At 34.6% G+C, this 15,170-nt stretch overlaps 2 protein-coding genes across 3 annotated transcripts; both read left to right on the forward strand.

Annotated features, from left to right (window-relative positions):
- LOC109334735 (carotenoid 9,10(9',10')-cleavage dioxygenase 1-like) lies at positions 803-5,389 on the forward strand. Of its 2 annotated transcripts, none has more exons than XM_019570648.1 (14): positions 803-1,061; positions 1,133-1,203; positions 1,292-1,306; positions 1,501-1,612; positions 1,729-1,828; positions 2,001-2,063; positions 2,258-2,368; positions 2,453-2,637; positions 3,163-3,301; positions 3,543-3,660; positions 3,750-3,851; positions 4,088-4,339; positions 4,551-4,721; positions 4,978-5,105. In XM_019570648.1, exons 1-13 carry the CDS (start codon positions 840-842, stop codon positions 4,696-4,698), a joined length of 1,638 nt encoding a protein of 545 aa, XP_019426193.1. In that variant the 5' UTR covers positions 803-839; the 3' UTR covers positions 4,699-4,721; positions 4,978-5,105. The 2 variants fall into 2 exon arrangements, with proteins under 2 accessions (XP_019426193.1, XP_019426194.1); XM_019570649.1 differs by lacking the exon at positions 4,978-5,105 and adding an exon at positions 5,231-5,389 and having other exon boundaries at positions 804-1,061; positions 4,551-4,662.
- LOC109333870 (galactoside 2-alpha-L-fucosyltransferase-like) lies at positions 5,851-7,443 on the forward strand. The gene has a single exon (XM_019569452.1). It carries the CDS (start codon positions 5,851-5,853, stop codon positions 7,366-7,368), a length of 1,518 nt encoding a protein of 505 aa, XP_019424997.1. The 3' UTR covers positions 7,369-7,443.

The following is a 15,170-nucleotide window of genomic DNA, read 5'->3' on the forward strand; positions in this document are numbered from 1 at the left end:
CATATATATACAATTTCATATTAATTAATAGTAAGTAATAATGACAAACTTTTATCTATAAGGTTGAGTTCGAGTTCGAGTTGAAAGGCTTACTCGAAAGACATTTGGGATTGGTTTAGCTTCAAATCTAAGGTTGAGTTCAAGTTAAAAAAAATAATCCAATAAATATTTAGGGCCAAGTATAGTTGGATTTCATCATATATATGACCAGATAAAGGACAAACATGACTCAGTCTGACGCATCCTATAGTCACTCGTTCATTATGTTCGTATACATGTCTCCTCAATTATATATTGGTTAATGATATATTTTTGTTTGAAAGTATTGATTTTCTAATTTTTTATCATATATATGATTTCATATTAATTAATAGTAAGTAATAAGTAATATTGACAAAATTGTAAGTAATATTGACAAAATTTTATTTAAAAGATTACAAGATCGACTTCGAATTGGAAGACTTATACAAAAGACATTTGGGATTGATTTAACTTCATATCTAAGGTTAAATTCAAATTAAAAAATAATCTTATTAGGGTTGATTATGCGATCTAATCCTATGGATAATCATTCGTGCAACAGAGTGAAATGTTTTATAACTAAAAAAATAAGCATATAAGTAATTGATTACATAGATATTGATATTATTTATTGAGGTATGAATATGATGAGAATCACATAACCTCTATCATTGAATCATTGTCAGTTGTGGGTACAACGTGGCAAATGGTAAACCATGCAATGTTTCATAGTTCCACACTTGCACGTGTGATTTAACATAATGCTATTGCTATGCATGCACTATAGTTCCAGTTCGAAAAGTTGTAAAGTTATTGAGATGGGAGATGAGAAGAAGAAGAAGATTAATGGTGGGATAGTGAAAGTGGAACCTAAACCCAAGAAAGGGTTCAGTTGTAAAGTTATTGACTTGTTGGAGAAGTTGGTAGTGAAGTTGTTCTATGATTCTTCAATACCACATCACTACCTTGATGCTAATTTTGGTCCTATATTTCATGAGACCCCTCCTACTATTAACCTCCCTCTTAAAGGCTACCTCCCGGTTAGTACCATTCTATATTAATATCTATCTTTCACTTTATATATTATGGAACTTAACTTTATCAATAACAGGATTGCTTGAATGGAGAATTTGTGAGGGTGGGACCTAATCCCAAGTTCGCTCCTGTGGCTGGATATCACTGGTAAACTTTTCTTATCAATGCATCTATTCTTAAGTTTATCTGAATGTACAAATCTCTTCTTAATATCGACTTTTATGCTTCTTTGCAGGTTTGATGGAGATGGGTGCGTAATTCTTTTGCTTTCTGCTAATTATATTTCATTCTTAGTTCTGTTTCACGAGTAACCAATTCTCTAATAACCCCATTTCTATTTTTTCCCCCATAAAAATCTATGGTAGGGTAGTCAGTAACATTATATAGACTTCAAATTTCTGTATTTGTTCCTCCAATATTTCTCTATGCATTGTTGAATTGCAGAATGATTCATGGCCTGCGTATCAAAGATGGAAAAGCTACATATGTTTCTCGTTTCGTGAGAACTTCTCGCCTTCAACAAGAAGAATACTTTGGCAGTGCCAAATTTATGAAGGTATATACTACAAAACCATGTTCCAGTAGGACGTAAAGTACATATTTGAATAAGTGAGGACTGCTTTAATGTTCATAGATTCACACTCAATCTAGCTACTTATATCTCAATTTCAGATTGGAGATCTGAAGGGTATTTTTGGATTGTTAATGGTCAACATAAATATGTTGAGAAATAAATTGAAAGTAGTGGATGAATCATATGGACGCGGGACAGGTAAGTTGTGCAATATAATTCATTACCAAATTCAACATCCTGTTCCACAAGTAAAATTCCAAAAGTATTAGTAAATGCATATCCTGTATTAGTAAATTCAACATCCTGTTTTAATATTCATTGCTTGAATGGTAACTTAACTGTGCTCGCATTCTAATTTTATTTCTACCAGCTAACACAGCTCTCATATATCACCATGGGAATCTTCTAGCGCTGAATGAAGGAGATAAACCCTGTAAGTACAACTTCTATTAAGTATAATTGTGTTGACTTTACTTAAAATGCAACCAGTTGAGTAAAATAAAAGGATTGTAGATTTTCAAAGGGTTTCTTTCGTTGTCGAATAATGTCTTGATCCAATCAGAGGATTCGGCTGATTAATTTTCTTGTAGTGTAGACCTGAAGTAGTCTCATTTTTGAATTTTGTAGATGCTATTAAAGTTTTTGAGGATGGAGATCTCCAAACTCTTGGCATGGTTGACTATGACAAGAGATTGGCCCACCCCTTCACTGCACATCCCAAAGTTGACCCATTTACCGGTGAAGCCTTCTTCAAATTAAAACTTAAGTTGAATGATTTGATGTTAAAGTTTATTTCAACATATAAAACCTTCCTGTATGCAGGTGAGATGTTTACGTTTGGCTATTCACAGACGCCACCTTATGTCACTTACAGAGTAATTTCAGAGGATGGTTATATGCATGATCCTGTACCTATAACAATATCAGATCCCGTCATGATGCATGACTTTGCCATAACAGAGAATTATGCAATATTTATGGATCTTCCCCTATATTTTAGGCCAAAGGTATTTGCAGGTGTTTCTGTTGTTACAATATTCAAAAACATTTTAATTTCTAAATATATTAAGCTTTTGGGATTTTTAGTTCTTTATGCATAACGGCTGGATGTTAAGAAGTGGACCAATATAGTGAATTTTACTGTTAAAGAGAACAATGTGGGTAACTTACTTATTTTAACTTCAGAAGCTAGCATAGGGGGGATTTCTTTTCTTACCTTTTCTCTATCTCATCATGGTTGGGCCTATAGTAGTAGTAGCAGCTAGAAATAAAGGATGGTGTAATTGTATTAGTTTTGTGTATCGATCGATGAAGGATAGAAGGTGAGCCTCGACGAAGTTGTAACGTTGTTTGTATTGTGACCAAGAGGTCATGGATTTAAATCATGGAAACAACTTCGTTTGTGAGAGTAAGACTGCGTACATCTACCCTCCCCAAACCCCACTAGGCAAGAGCCTCGTACATTGTGTCTTTTTTTTATTGATTGATGAAGGATAGTGATCTTTAATTATTGGTTGAAATCTATATTTCAGGAAATGGTGAAAGAAAATAAATTGATATTCTCATTTGATTCAACCAAGAAAGCTCGGTTTGGCGTCCTCCCTAGGTATGCGAAGGATGAGCAGCATATCAGATGGTTTGAGCTTCCAAACTGCTTCATATTCCACAATGGTATGTTTATTTGTTGATGTTTCTCCTTAAAATATCTTAATCGACACTTAGTAATAATTTAATAAAAATTCAAATGGTCAATAAGAATGAAGTTCATGGTAACAAATTTCAGTAGTGAATCAGTTATGATGGATTTTTTCAGCCAACATATATGAAGTTTTCAAAATATGTGAATTTGTGACACCCCTTACTCTTGCAAGCAAACCACTGTGTGATACCTTTTACTCTGATTGACTTCTAGCCAATGCTTGGGAGGAGGAGGATGAAGTTGTTTTGATCACATGCCGCATCGAAAATCCAGATTTGGACATGGTCAATGGAGCTGTCAAGGAGAAGCTTGATAGTTTCACAAATGAGCTGTAAAAGAATTCATTCCTTTATGTAATTAGAGGAACTACATTTACTGGATTAGTCTTCCTTAGTTTTTCATGTTGACTACCCTTTTCAGGTATGAAATGAGGTTTAACATTAAAACCGGCCAAGCATCACAAAAGAAACTATCAGCACCTGCTGTAGATTTTCCTAGGGTGAATGAAAGCTACACTGGCAGGTATGTTATCTGTGTTTGGAAAATTTAGGGAAATCTAGTTGCTAAACTTATAATCAAACTATCCAAATCATCCTTTAGCCTTATAATTTTTAGCATTCTTTTTTCTTTACGTTTGTGCTTATCAAAAATGGATATGACAGGGCATGTTCTTTCCATATTATTTTGAATGATAGAGTCGGAATATAAGCTAAACTATCTGTTATCTTCCATCTTACTAATTACATTTTCAAAATCAGGAAGCAGCGATATGTATACGGAACCATATTAGGCAGCATTGCAAGAGTTACTGGGATTGTTAAATTTGATTTGCATGCACAACCAGAGCCTGAAAAAACAAAGCTGGTAGTTGGAGGAAACGTTCAGGGTATCTATGACTTAGGACCAGGGAGATTTGGCTCAGAAGCTATTTACGTCCCTCGTGTTCCTAGCACCACTTCTGAAGAAGATGATGGATACTTGATCTTTTTTGTGCACGACGAGAATACAAAGTAACACTTTCAACTTTATGCTCCAGTTGTCCAGTGTTTTTAGTGCTATATTGCTATTACTTTATATGCATGAACAATAATTACTGTGACTGTAAGGCCAGTTTAAGTCCTTCATTTAAGTACTACCACTTGGCACATGGTCTAAATTTAATTCTTTCATATCTTCTTGGTGAATAGAAACTAGTCTAATCATGATATTACAACACTGCAGAAAATCCTATGTGCATGTCGTTGATGCAAAAACAATGTCAGCCGATCCGGTTGCAGTTGTGGAGTTGCCACATCGTGTTCCATATGGATTCCATGCCTTCTTTGTGACAGAGGTTTTTGTTATATCAATTTGTGTCTTCATGCATTAGATCTCTCTCTCTCTCTATTTACTGTCCTGCCAATGGCCCTTTTCCAACTGTTCTTCCATTCGTACTTTTGTCCGAACAAAGATCTGTTGTCCTAGATCATGTACCATGTGTTGTCTCGCACCAATAAAATTTCATTTGTTTCATTCTCATTGGTGTGGGACAACGTATGACACATGATTTGGGACAAAAGATCTTTGTTTCATTTGTATTGGGAAAAGTAGGGCAGTAATGGCACGTAAGATGAGCATAGTAGCTCCAAGTTAGTGAACTGACCATAAGTTTCTACATACATTGATTGAAGTAAATCACAGACCATATTATCATGGTAATTGTTATGCCTTTGTAAACTTAGGCACTTGACTGATTTAGTACCCAGAAAATAAAAACTAATGGTAATCAAGATTCCTCTTTCATAGATTGCTATCCTTGCACATGTTTGAGCATTCAATGGTTAAGTTAATAATATGCTGCTAAATCCCCCACCCTTTGGCTTAGCTGCATGCTCATAATTTACTTTTGTGGCTCTCTGCAGGAGCAACTACAAGAACAGGCAAATGTCTGAGACAGCTTCAATACACGTGCACATCTTCTCTATACAATATCCAGTATCACTAAAACTGGCACTATATAGAAATACAACATTCAAGTATATTTCCAATTTAACATTACAATTACTTTGCCTTTTCTCTTTGAGATACCAATTCATATTTCTTTTATCAGTAAACAAAAGAATATATTAATAACGACTACAAGTGTACCCCTTTATCACTTTTTCTATTTACTTTTATGAGACTTTCTTTGAAATGAACCTATATGTGATACAATACAGGGTACATATATTGCACAAGATTGTTGAAATTGACCAATGATATTATAACACTATTTCATTTACATAATAAGGGTACCATAATCCAAAATACACATAACCATTTCAACCATGATTTCCGTCAAAATACCAAAGCTTATTGAGAAAGTTTAGGAGTAATTAGAGGATCATTTAATATGTAACAATTTATGTTAGTGAAGGACCTTAATATTAAAAAATAACTCACATCGGATATGGTTTTATTTAATCACCCACCATCATGTCTCTTCATGTGTTAAAGGATCATGCATTCATGCACCACCCATATCCTTGGATGTCTAAAAATAATGGACAAGATCAGTTCAAAGAAACTCACAACTTTGATTATTGTATTTTTCATAGCTTTCCCTGTTGTGAGATTTGCAATTTTTGAAGGATTTTCTGAAAACAAGGTATCCATGAAAAAGGAGAAACTGATAGGTGGAGTTTTGGCTTCTGGATTTGATGAAACATCATGCATAAGCAGGTTTCAATCTCACTTATACCGCAAAGCTTCTCCTCACAAACCTTCTCCATATCTGATATATAAGCTGCGTAATTACGAAGAACTTCATACAAGGTGTGGACCTAACACTAGAGCTTATACAAGAAGCATGATGAAGATTGTAAATTCTGAAAACAATGGCAATGCTGGAATGTGTAAATACCTTGTCTGTGTACCTGTTAATGGCTTGGGGAACCAAATGATTAGTATAGCTGCAACATTTCTTTACGCTGTTCTCACAGATCGAGTACTACTCGTAAGATTCGGGGAAGACAAGTATGGCCTATTTTGCGAGCCGTTTCTAAATTCAACTTGGCTATTGCCTAAGAATTTTCCTTTTTGGAATTACAAACTTGTTGAAACATATCAGAGCATGCTACAGAAGGACAAGGGTAACATTTCAAAGGAGGATTTACCATCAACTTTGTTTCTGAATCTACAACACACCAAGAATGACCATGACAAATTTTTTCATTGTGATCATAGTCAAGATCTTCTGCAGAACGTTCCTTTGTTGATTTTGAAGTCAGATCAATATTTTGTCCCTGCTTTGTTCATGAACCCATCTTTCAACTCGGAGATTACCAAAATGTTCCTCGAAAGGGACACGGTTTTCTACCATTTGGGTCGCTATCTTTTTCACCCTTCAAATGAGGCATGGGGACTAATCAGCAAATTCTATCAGGAACACTTATCCAAAGCAGATAAGAGGATTGGCCTCCAAATAAGAGTCTTTGCTCCTGATTCTACTCCACAACAAGCAGTTATGGATCTACTTTTAAGCTGCACCATCAAGAATAAGCTACTCCCGGAATTAGATACAGAGAATTCAATGCCATATAGCATGAAAAACAAGTCCATAAAGGTTGTTCTTGTGACATCTTTAAATCCAGAGTATGGTGAGAATTTAAGGAATATGTATGAGAATAAAGCAACAGTTACAGGAGAAGTAATTAAAGTTTATCAGGCAAGTCATGAAGAGCATCAAAAGCATCATGATAAAATGCATAACATGAAGGCATGGATGGAGATGTATCTACTAAGTTTATGTGATGTGTTGGTTACTACATCTGTATCTACTTTTGGGTATGTGGCTCAAAGTTTGGGAGGTTTGAGACCTTGGCTTCTTTACAAGCTGACTAATAATGAGACACATTTTCCAGCATGTGAACGAGACTTCTCATTTGAGCCATGTTATCATATTCCTCCCAAGCATTACTGCAATGGAAACCTCATCAAAGATTTTGTTTCTACTTTTCTTTATTTGAGGGGATGCAAAGATTTTTCTGATGGAGTCAAGCTTGTTAATGATACTACATAGGCCATAGCTAGAAATAGATGTCACAGTTTTTTTTATGGTTATAGGCTTATAGAGTAGGTCATAACCACGTACTCTGAAAGAGGTTAGTTCTTTATTATAAGGTGAGGTAATACCTTGGTAGTACCAAAAAATTCAGAAATTCTTTCACATTATTGTGGATGAGCCTATTGAATTTGCACTCATCATCATTTGTGTATTCATTGATTAATGAATTATGAGCTAATAACTCATATATACAATGATTCAACTAACTTGCCAAAAAAGAATAACGGAATGGCAGTTAGAAAGCAGTTAGAAACAAATTTCCTAAAGAGGAAAGAATACAAAATATAAAAGCTATACTACTTTCTTCTTGTACAATATGACATCTATTCTTTCTCTTCAATTAATATTGGTATTCTCTAATACCCCCTTGTAAGCTGGAGAGTGAATGTTAATTACTTCCAGCTTGGCAAGAAGATAAGAAAATGAAGAAACATCCAATGTTTTAGTGAACAAATCAGCTGGTTGCTCCTTCGTTGGGATTGGAAGTAAATGGAATAAGTGAGCTTGAAGCTTTTCTCTAACAATATGGTAATCTATTTCGATATGCTTCGTTCTTTCATGGAACATGGAATTGACAACAATGTATCGTGCTGAATCGTTGTCACAATAAAGTAGTGTAGGTTTGATAAGGGAAACAGGAAAACTTTCCAACAAGAATGAGAGCCATTGAATTTCACAAGTTGTGGCAGCGAGGGCTCTATACTCAGCTTCACATGAGGATCTTGCAATTGTAGTTTGTTTCTTGGATCTCCAGGAGATAAGAGAGTGCCCAAGAAAAACACAATATCCAGATATGGATCGCCTTGTATCAACACAAGATGCCCAGTCAGAATCACTAAAGGCCTTGAGTTGTAAAGATGAGTATGAAGGATAGAAGAGTCCCTGACCAGGAGTGCTCTTCATGTATCTCAGAATCCGTGTGATAGCTTGGTAGTGTGCATTAGTAGGATTACTCATGAACTGGCTGAGTTGTTGAACTCCAAAGCTTAGATCAGGTCTATAATTTGTGAGATATAGTAATCTCCCAACCAACCTCCTATAAGATGCAGGATCTGAGTAAGGATCGGAATTATCAAGAGAAAGAGTTGTGCCTTTTGCAATAGGGGTTGCAGCAGGTTTTGAAGCTAGAAACCCAATGTCAGCCAAGATATCCAAAGCATATTTTTGTTGGCTCAAAACAATTCCAGTGCTAGATCTAGCAATTTCCAGTCCAAGGAAATATTTCAAAGGACCCAAGTCTTTGATTTTGAACAGATTGTGAAGTTGATGCTTTACTGAGTTGATTTCTGAAATGCTATTTCCAGCCAGGATTAAGTCATCCACATATACGAGCAAGGCAGTAAAACTGTTTGATGTTGCTTTAGTAAAGAGTGAATGATCATGTGGTGATTGTTTGTAACCCATGTGCAAAAGAGTGCTGGAAAGTTTGTTGTACCATTGTCTACTAGCCTGTTTTAAACCATAGAGAGATTTATGAAGTTTGCACACCTGATTGGATTTGGAACATACTGGGCCTTGAGGAATATGCATATATACTTCTTCAGTTAGATCTCCATGCAGAAAAGCGTTATTTATATCAAGTTGATGTAATAACCAATTTTCAGAAGCTGCAAGTGCCAAGATCAATCTAACAGTTGTGAGTTTTACTACTGGGGCAAAGGTGTCAAATAAATCTACTCCTTTTGTTTGATTGTAGCCTTTAGCTACTAATCTTGCCTTATACCTCTCAATGCTTCCATCTAACTTGTACTTGATTCTATAAACCCATTTTGAGCCAATTGGAATTTTGTCACTTGGTAAATCAACAATGCTCTAGGTGTTGTTAAGTTCTAGAGCCTTAAGCTCATTTTCCATAGCTGTAACCCAATGTGAAGATTTGACTGCATGATGATAATATTTAGGCTTTGGATTTGTTGCTATTGAGAGAACATGACTTAGATGAGAAGAAGAAATAGAGGAGTAAGACAGAACAGAGGAAAGATGATGGATAATGTTGGAGTTTGGTTTGGATGGAATGGTGGTGTTGAGAAGATTGCAGTGGAAGTCATGTAAGTAGTTTGGAGGATGTCGTGTTCTGATGGTAGGAATTTGGGCAATTTGTGTAGGTTTATTTGGTGGATGGGTATGTGATGTATTTGTTTGTGTGTTGGGGAATTGGATATGTGTTGGAGTATATAGATGTGAAGTAGGTGGATGTGTTTGAGTTTGTGTATGGTTTGGAGATGTGTATGGTGTAAGGTCATAAAGGAGTGGGTCAAAAATGTTTGGGTCATGGCTGAAAGGATTGGGAATAGTAGGAACAGAAGTGTTTATGTAAGGAAATTGATCTTCATAAAATTGCACATGTCTAGACAAGAAAATCTCTTTGTTATGCAAGTCAAACAATAAGTAGCCTTTGACACCAATCTTAAATCCCAAAAAGAAGCATTTTCTTCCTCTAGCATCTAACTTAGTGTGTTGATTTATGATTGTTGTTGCAAAACATAGACAACCAAAGACTCTAAGCTCATTAAGATCTGGTTGTTTGTTGTATAAAAGCTCATATGGTGATTTGTTTTGTAATGTAGGACTGAGCAATCTGTTGATGATATAAGTAGCATGTTGCACAACATATGACCAAAACATCTTTAGCAATTTGGCTTGAAACAATAGAGCTCTAGTTACATTAAGCAAATGTATATGCTTCCTTTCAACCTCAGAATTCTGTTGTGGAGTTTCTATGCAAGATTTTTTGTGGATGATACCAAGTTTATCAAAATAAGATGGCACATTGAATTCAATTCCATTATCAGTGCGTATTGACTTCATAGTTTTGTGGAACTGAGTATGTATGAATGTGACAAAATTCTGCATTAATGCATTTGCTTCAGATTTAGCTTTCATTAGGTACAACCAAGTATGCCTACTACAATCATCAACAACAATTAGGAAATATTTATAACCATGGAAAGAAGAGACTGACAAAGGGCCCCAAATGTCCATATGAATAAGATTAAAAGGTGCTGAACATCTATGCATTTTATTAGGAAAAGGCAATTTTGTTTGTTTAGCTATGTGGCAAAGGTCACAAGTTTGGTGTGAATCAAAATGTACATAAGCAAAGTCTTTACAAATGCTTTGCAATACAGAAATGGAAGGGTGACCTAATCTGAAATGCCACAAATCAAAGATAGCTACACTAGATAGTGAATTAACAAAACAAGTGGCTTGTGACAGTGATCTTGAAGGTGTAGATAGAATGTATAGATTGCTCTGCACTTTAGCATGTCCAAATATCTTCAAGATACTCATATCCTGGATCATGCATTGAGACTTGTTAAAAATTACTCTACAATTCAGACCATTGGCTAGTTTATGAATTGAAATGAGATTGAATTTGAATTCAGGGACATATAAAACATTGTGTAAGATTAAGGACTCAGAAAACATGACCATCCCTGAATGATTTGCTTTAACAACTGACCCATTAGGTAGTTTAATAAGGACTGGATTGATTAAATGATAGGTAACAAAACTAGATAAATGTGGGCATACATGGTCAATGACACCAGTGTCAAGAATCCATGGATAATTGTTACCTGAATTCTATATAGAGTCCTCATGAGCATCAGTCTCCTTAATTGGCATGATGTTGAGTTGATTCACTTTATGAGTCAGTGGCAATTGTACATTGTTATTCATCAAGGCAACAAGTTCTGCATATTGAGCAGGGCTAAAATTGAGAGTAGGCTTAACTGAGTTTTCTGTTGGAGCATCAATTTGATTTTCTGTTGACACAATGTTAGTGCTTGCTGTGTTATAGATCCCACTATTGTTTTGTTTCATTTTCTGCATTCCAAAACCAGGAGGAAAATCATGTTTAAAATAACACACATATGTTGTATGCCTCTCTTTACCACAAAAGGTACATATCTTAGCATTGTTGGTTCTTCCTGATCCTGAACCTCTACCAAAGCTTCTACCTCTGCCTTGATAGTTGTTATTTCTTACAGATGCATTTCCTCTACTCATACCTCCTCTCCATTGCTGAGATGAATTATTGCTCTGTGGAATTCTTGATTCACTTGAATTGAACCGAATTTTGGTATTTGTTTCACCAATTTGTCTTTCTTGATGTATTAACAATTGGAAAGCCTTGTTAATTGTAGGTAAAGGCTCCATCAATAAAATCTGAGCCTTGGTTGCACTGAAATCATCATTCAATCCCTTCAAGAAGCATACAACATATTCTGAATCTTTATAACTCTTCACTATCTTCATTGCACTACATCTGCATTTGACAATGCAAGTACATGATGGCAATTGCCTTAATGATTCCAAATCTTCCCAAATGGTTTTCAAATCAGTGAAGTAGTTTGAGATGTCTCTTTCTCCTTGTTTGATGGAATGCAATTCTTGCAACAGATCTGATATTCGAAAATGATCCCCTTTCGAATATCTTTCTTTCAAATCATCCCACAAATCTTAAGCATTGTCAATGTAAACTATGCTTTGTGTTATTTGTGTTGACAAACACCTTGTAATCCATGAAACAATCATATTGTTGCATCTCTCCCAAACATCAAAATCTGGATCTATGGGATCAGGTATTGGAATTGAACCATTAACAAATTTATATTTATTTTTCGAAGATAAGACACGTCTCATGCTTCTACTCCATGATTGATAATTTGATCCATTTAGTGGTGTTGACACTAGAATTGCTCCAGGATTCTCTCCTGGATGTAAGTAATATGGACTCCTAGGGTTTTGTGATTGAATTCCATTGTTGTAGGATGTGACATGTGGATCATGATCTTGTGTTTCTGATGTGTAATCTGCCATTGAATTTTGTGGAGTGAACGAAGAACAAAGAAGAAGATGAAGATTTTAAGAGATGAAAAACATAAAAATATGTAAGATGAAGAGGAAGAAAGTAGTTATGAGAGTTTTGTAGCGGTATTCAGAGCATTATGCTCTTATACTATATTGAATTTGCACTCCATCATTTGTGTATTCATTGGTTAATGAATTATGAGCTAATAACTCATATATACAATGATTCAACTAACTTGCTAAAAACAGAAATAACTGATTGGCAGTTAGAAAGTAGTTAGAAACAGATTTCCTAAAGAGGAAAGAATACAAAATACAAAAGCTATACTACTTTCTTCTTGTACAATACGGCATATATTCCTTCTCTTCAATTAATATTGGTATGCTCTAATAGAGCCCCATAATATTGTCCTATTATTTGCGTTCCAAAGTGTGTATATATGGCTCTTATTCTGTAGTATTACTTGTAGAATTCTTATAGCATGGGGCATGCATCTACTTCAAAACCAGAAGTGGCAAACCACAAGTATAAAAAACATAGCATTAACTAGAATGATTGCTATTAGTTTTCTATTCCTTTGTAACCATAAGCTAAACAGGAAAATTCAAAGGTTTCTTTTTACTTCATTAAAAGGTCGTTCACACTTATTTTTTGTCCCTTGATATGGTTAATACCTATGTTGATCAGGATTCATCTGTTCTGATGAGAGAAGCTCAAGTGTGATGATGTGACAAAGGTTACCTCAATGATCTTCGTAAGGGGAAAATACTATAACAGTTGTAACCGATGTATTTGCTTTGGAGAAGTTTTGGTCCGTCTGAAAATGTAACATCATCTTTAGTAAAATATTCTTGTGTTGTGTGAATGGTAAAACAATAATCACAAGACATGACCCAAACCTCAGGGAAAATATTTTGTCATACTTTTTTGCTATATCATAAAAGGTTTGATGTAAGGATTGTTTGATTTATTGAGGATTCCAATTAAAGGAAAATGAGGCAGAAATAGAGGAAAGTTTTTATAATTTTCTTGTTTTGAACAAGAATTTCAAAGTGACAAGAAAAATAAGCAAGATGACATACAAATAGAAGAAAACAGTCGTGATTGGAAACTGAACCAATCAAGGAATGAGTTTGGGTATATGTTAACAATGTGACTCAAACACTCGTTTTAGTGTTACTCATTTTCATGTACAATAATCCTTTGTTTTGGTGGATCATATTTATTAGAAAGACTAAATTTATTATCTCATATTTTGTGTTACTCCATATATCAAAGTATCATGATCCATTGAAATACAATATATTTATTTAAAAAGTCTAATAAATAATATTTTTTTAGCTTATTACAACATTTCCACAAATGAATATCGATATAATTGTAATTATTTAATAATATGAATAAATATATGATATAAAGTATTTTCACCTATGAGGAGATAATTTATCTCCTCAAACCATTAAAATTATAAAATGTGGCCTGTTAATTTTTATTTTTGGAAAAAAAAATTTCTAGACAATAGAAAACTAATGAACAAATTTGAGCAAGAAACCAAGAACTATTTGGATTTATGGTATCATTTTTATAACACATGGATGTGCAAAATCTGTGCGAAACTTGTGCATATAGTGTGCGTTGAAATATCATATAATGTGTATTGAATTATCATTTAGTGTGCATTGAAATATCATATAGTGTGCATCGAAATTGAACATGACACAAAAGACTTCAAATAATAATGAGCAGTAGTGATGACAAATTGTTGCAATGCAATGACAAATGACTTCGGAATTTTAAATGCTGCCTAGATAGGCTAGCAACGACAATAATATTATTTTAGGTTATTTATATAAATAAAGAGAAGCAAAGGACATATATTTATACGAGTAATTACAATAATGAGTTCTTTCATGATTTGATTCATATAATATTAACGTCTTGATCGTTGTTGATTTAGAAGATGGTATATCATACTATTGTCACATTTCTTCCAACCATGATGCTCACCAACATGTCCTTGTATAACGGCATCAAGTTTCTCTCCAATTCTCTTTAGACATTTTTCTGAAAATAAATCAAACATCTTAACCTCAATGTAGGTATGAAATCTCCAAACCTTCATAGCTTTTTCATTATCTCTCTTGATTTAATCGCTTCCTCTGTATATCACTCTGATCAACATCTTCATCGTAGTATAATTTCCCTGCCAACACCTAGCTAATTGTTTTATCTTAACCTGTGATGATGCACTCACATTAAGTGATTGAAAAATACATGCAATTTATTTATACAAGAAGAAAAGGCAAAAAGATTTATGAAAAACAACAATGATGATGATCAAATCCAATCATAGATTGGTGACCATATATATTTATTATAACAGTCACATTTTATTAGACAGAGGATATATCAAACCTATCTCCTCTTTATAACGATAAAGTAATGTGCATGTGGATATGCATAGGCATGCATGATTTCAACAAAGGGTGTGATATTCTAGATAAAGCTCTTAGTAGCTGGTATGTGACGCATTCTACACATTGCTTCTAAGGGATATTTCTTTGGCACAGTAATCCCTTGTCCTTCACTCAGATCAACCAATTCCTCTCCAATTCTTTTCCAATCAAAACACTGAACCAATAACCCCAAACCTAAGGTTAGTGTGCGTTGAGCCATGTTTTCCCCTGGACAAGCTCTTCTCCCTATCCCAAATGAAATCAACTTGTTTACTTCACCTTCTTTCTCAAACCTTTCTGGCCTGAAAACCATAGGGTCCTTCCACAAATCAGGATCTCTGTGAATGGCCCATATATTAACATACAAAGTAGTGTCTTTTGGGACTTTGTATTCTCCAACGGTACATTCATCTGAAGAAAAGTGAGGTACCAATAATGGAGCAGCTGGGTGTAAACGTAATGTCTCTGAGACAACATTTTGAAGG

This window comes from Lupinus angustifolius, chromosome LG19 (genome assembly GCF_001865875.1).
Source record: "Lupinus angustifolius cultivar Tanjil chromosome LG19, LupAngTanjil_v1.0, whole genome shotgun sequence".
Lineage (NCBI taxonomy): Eukaryota > Viridiplantae > Streptophyta > Magnoliopsida > Fabales > Fabaceae > Lupinus > Lupinus angustifolius.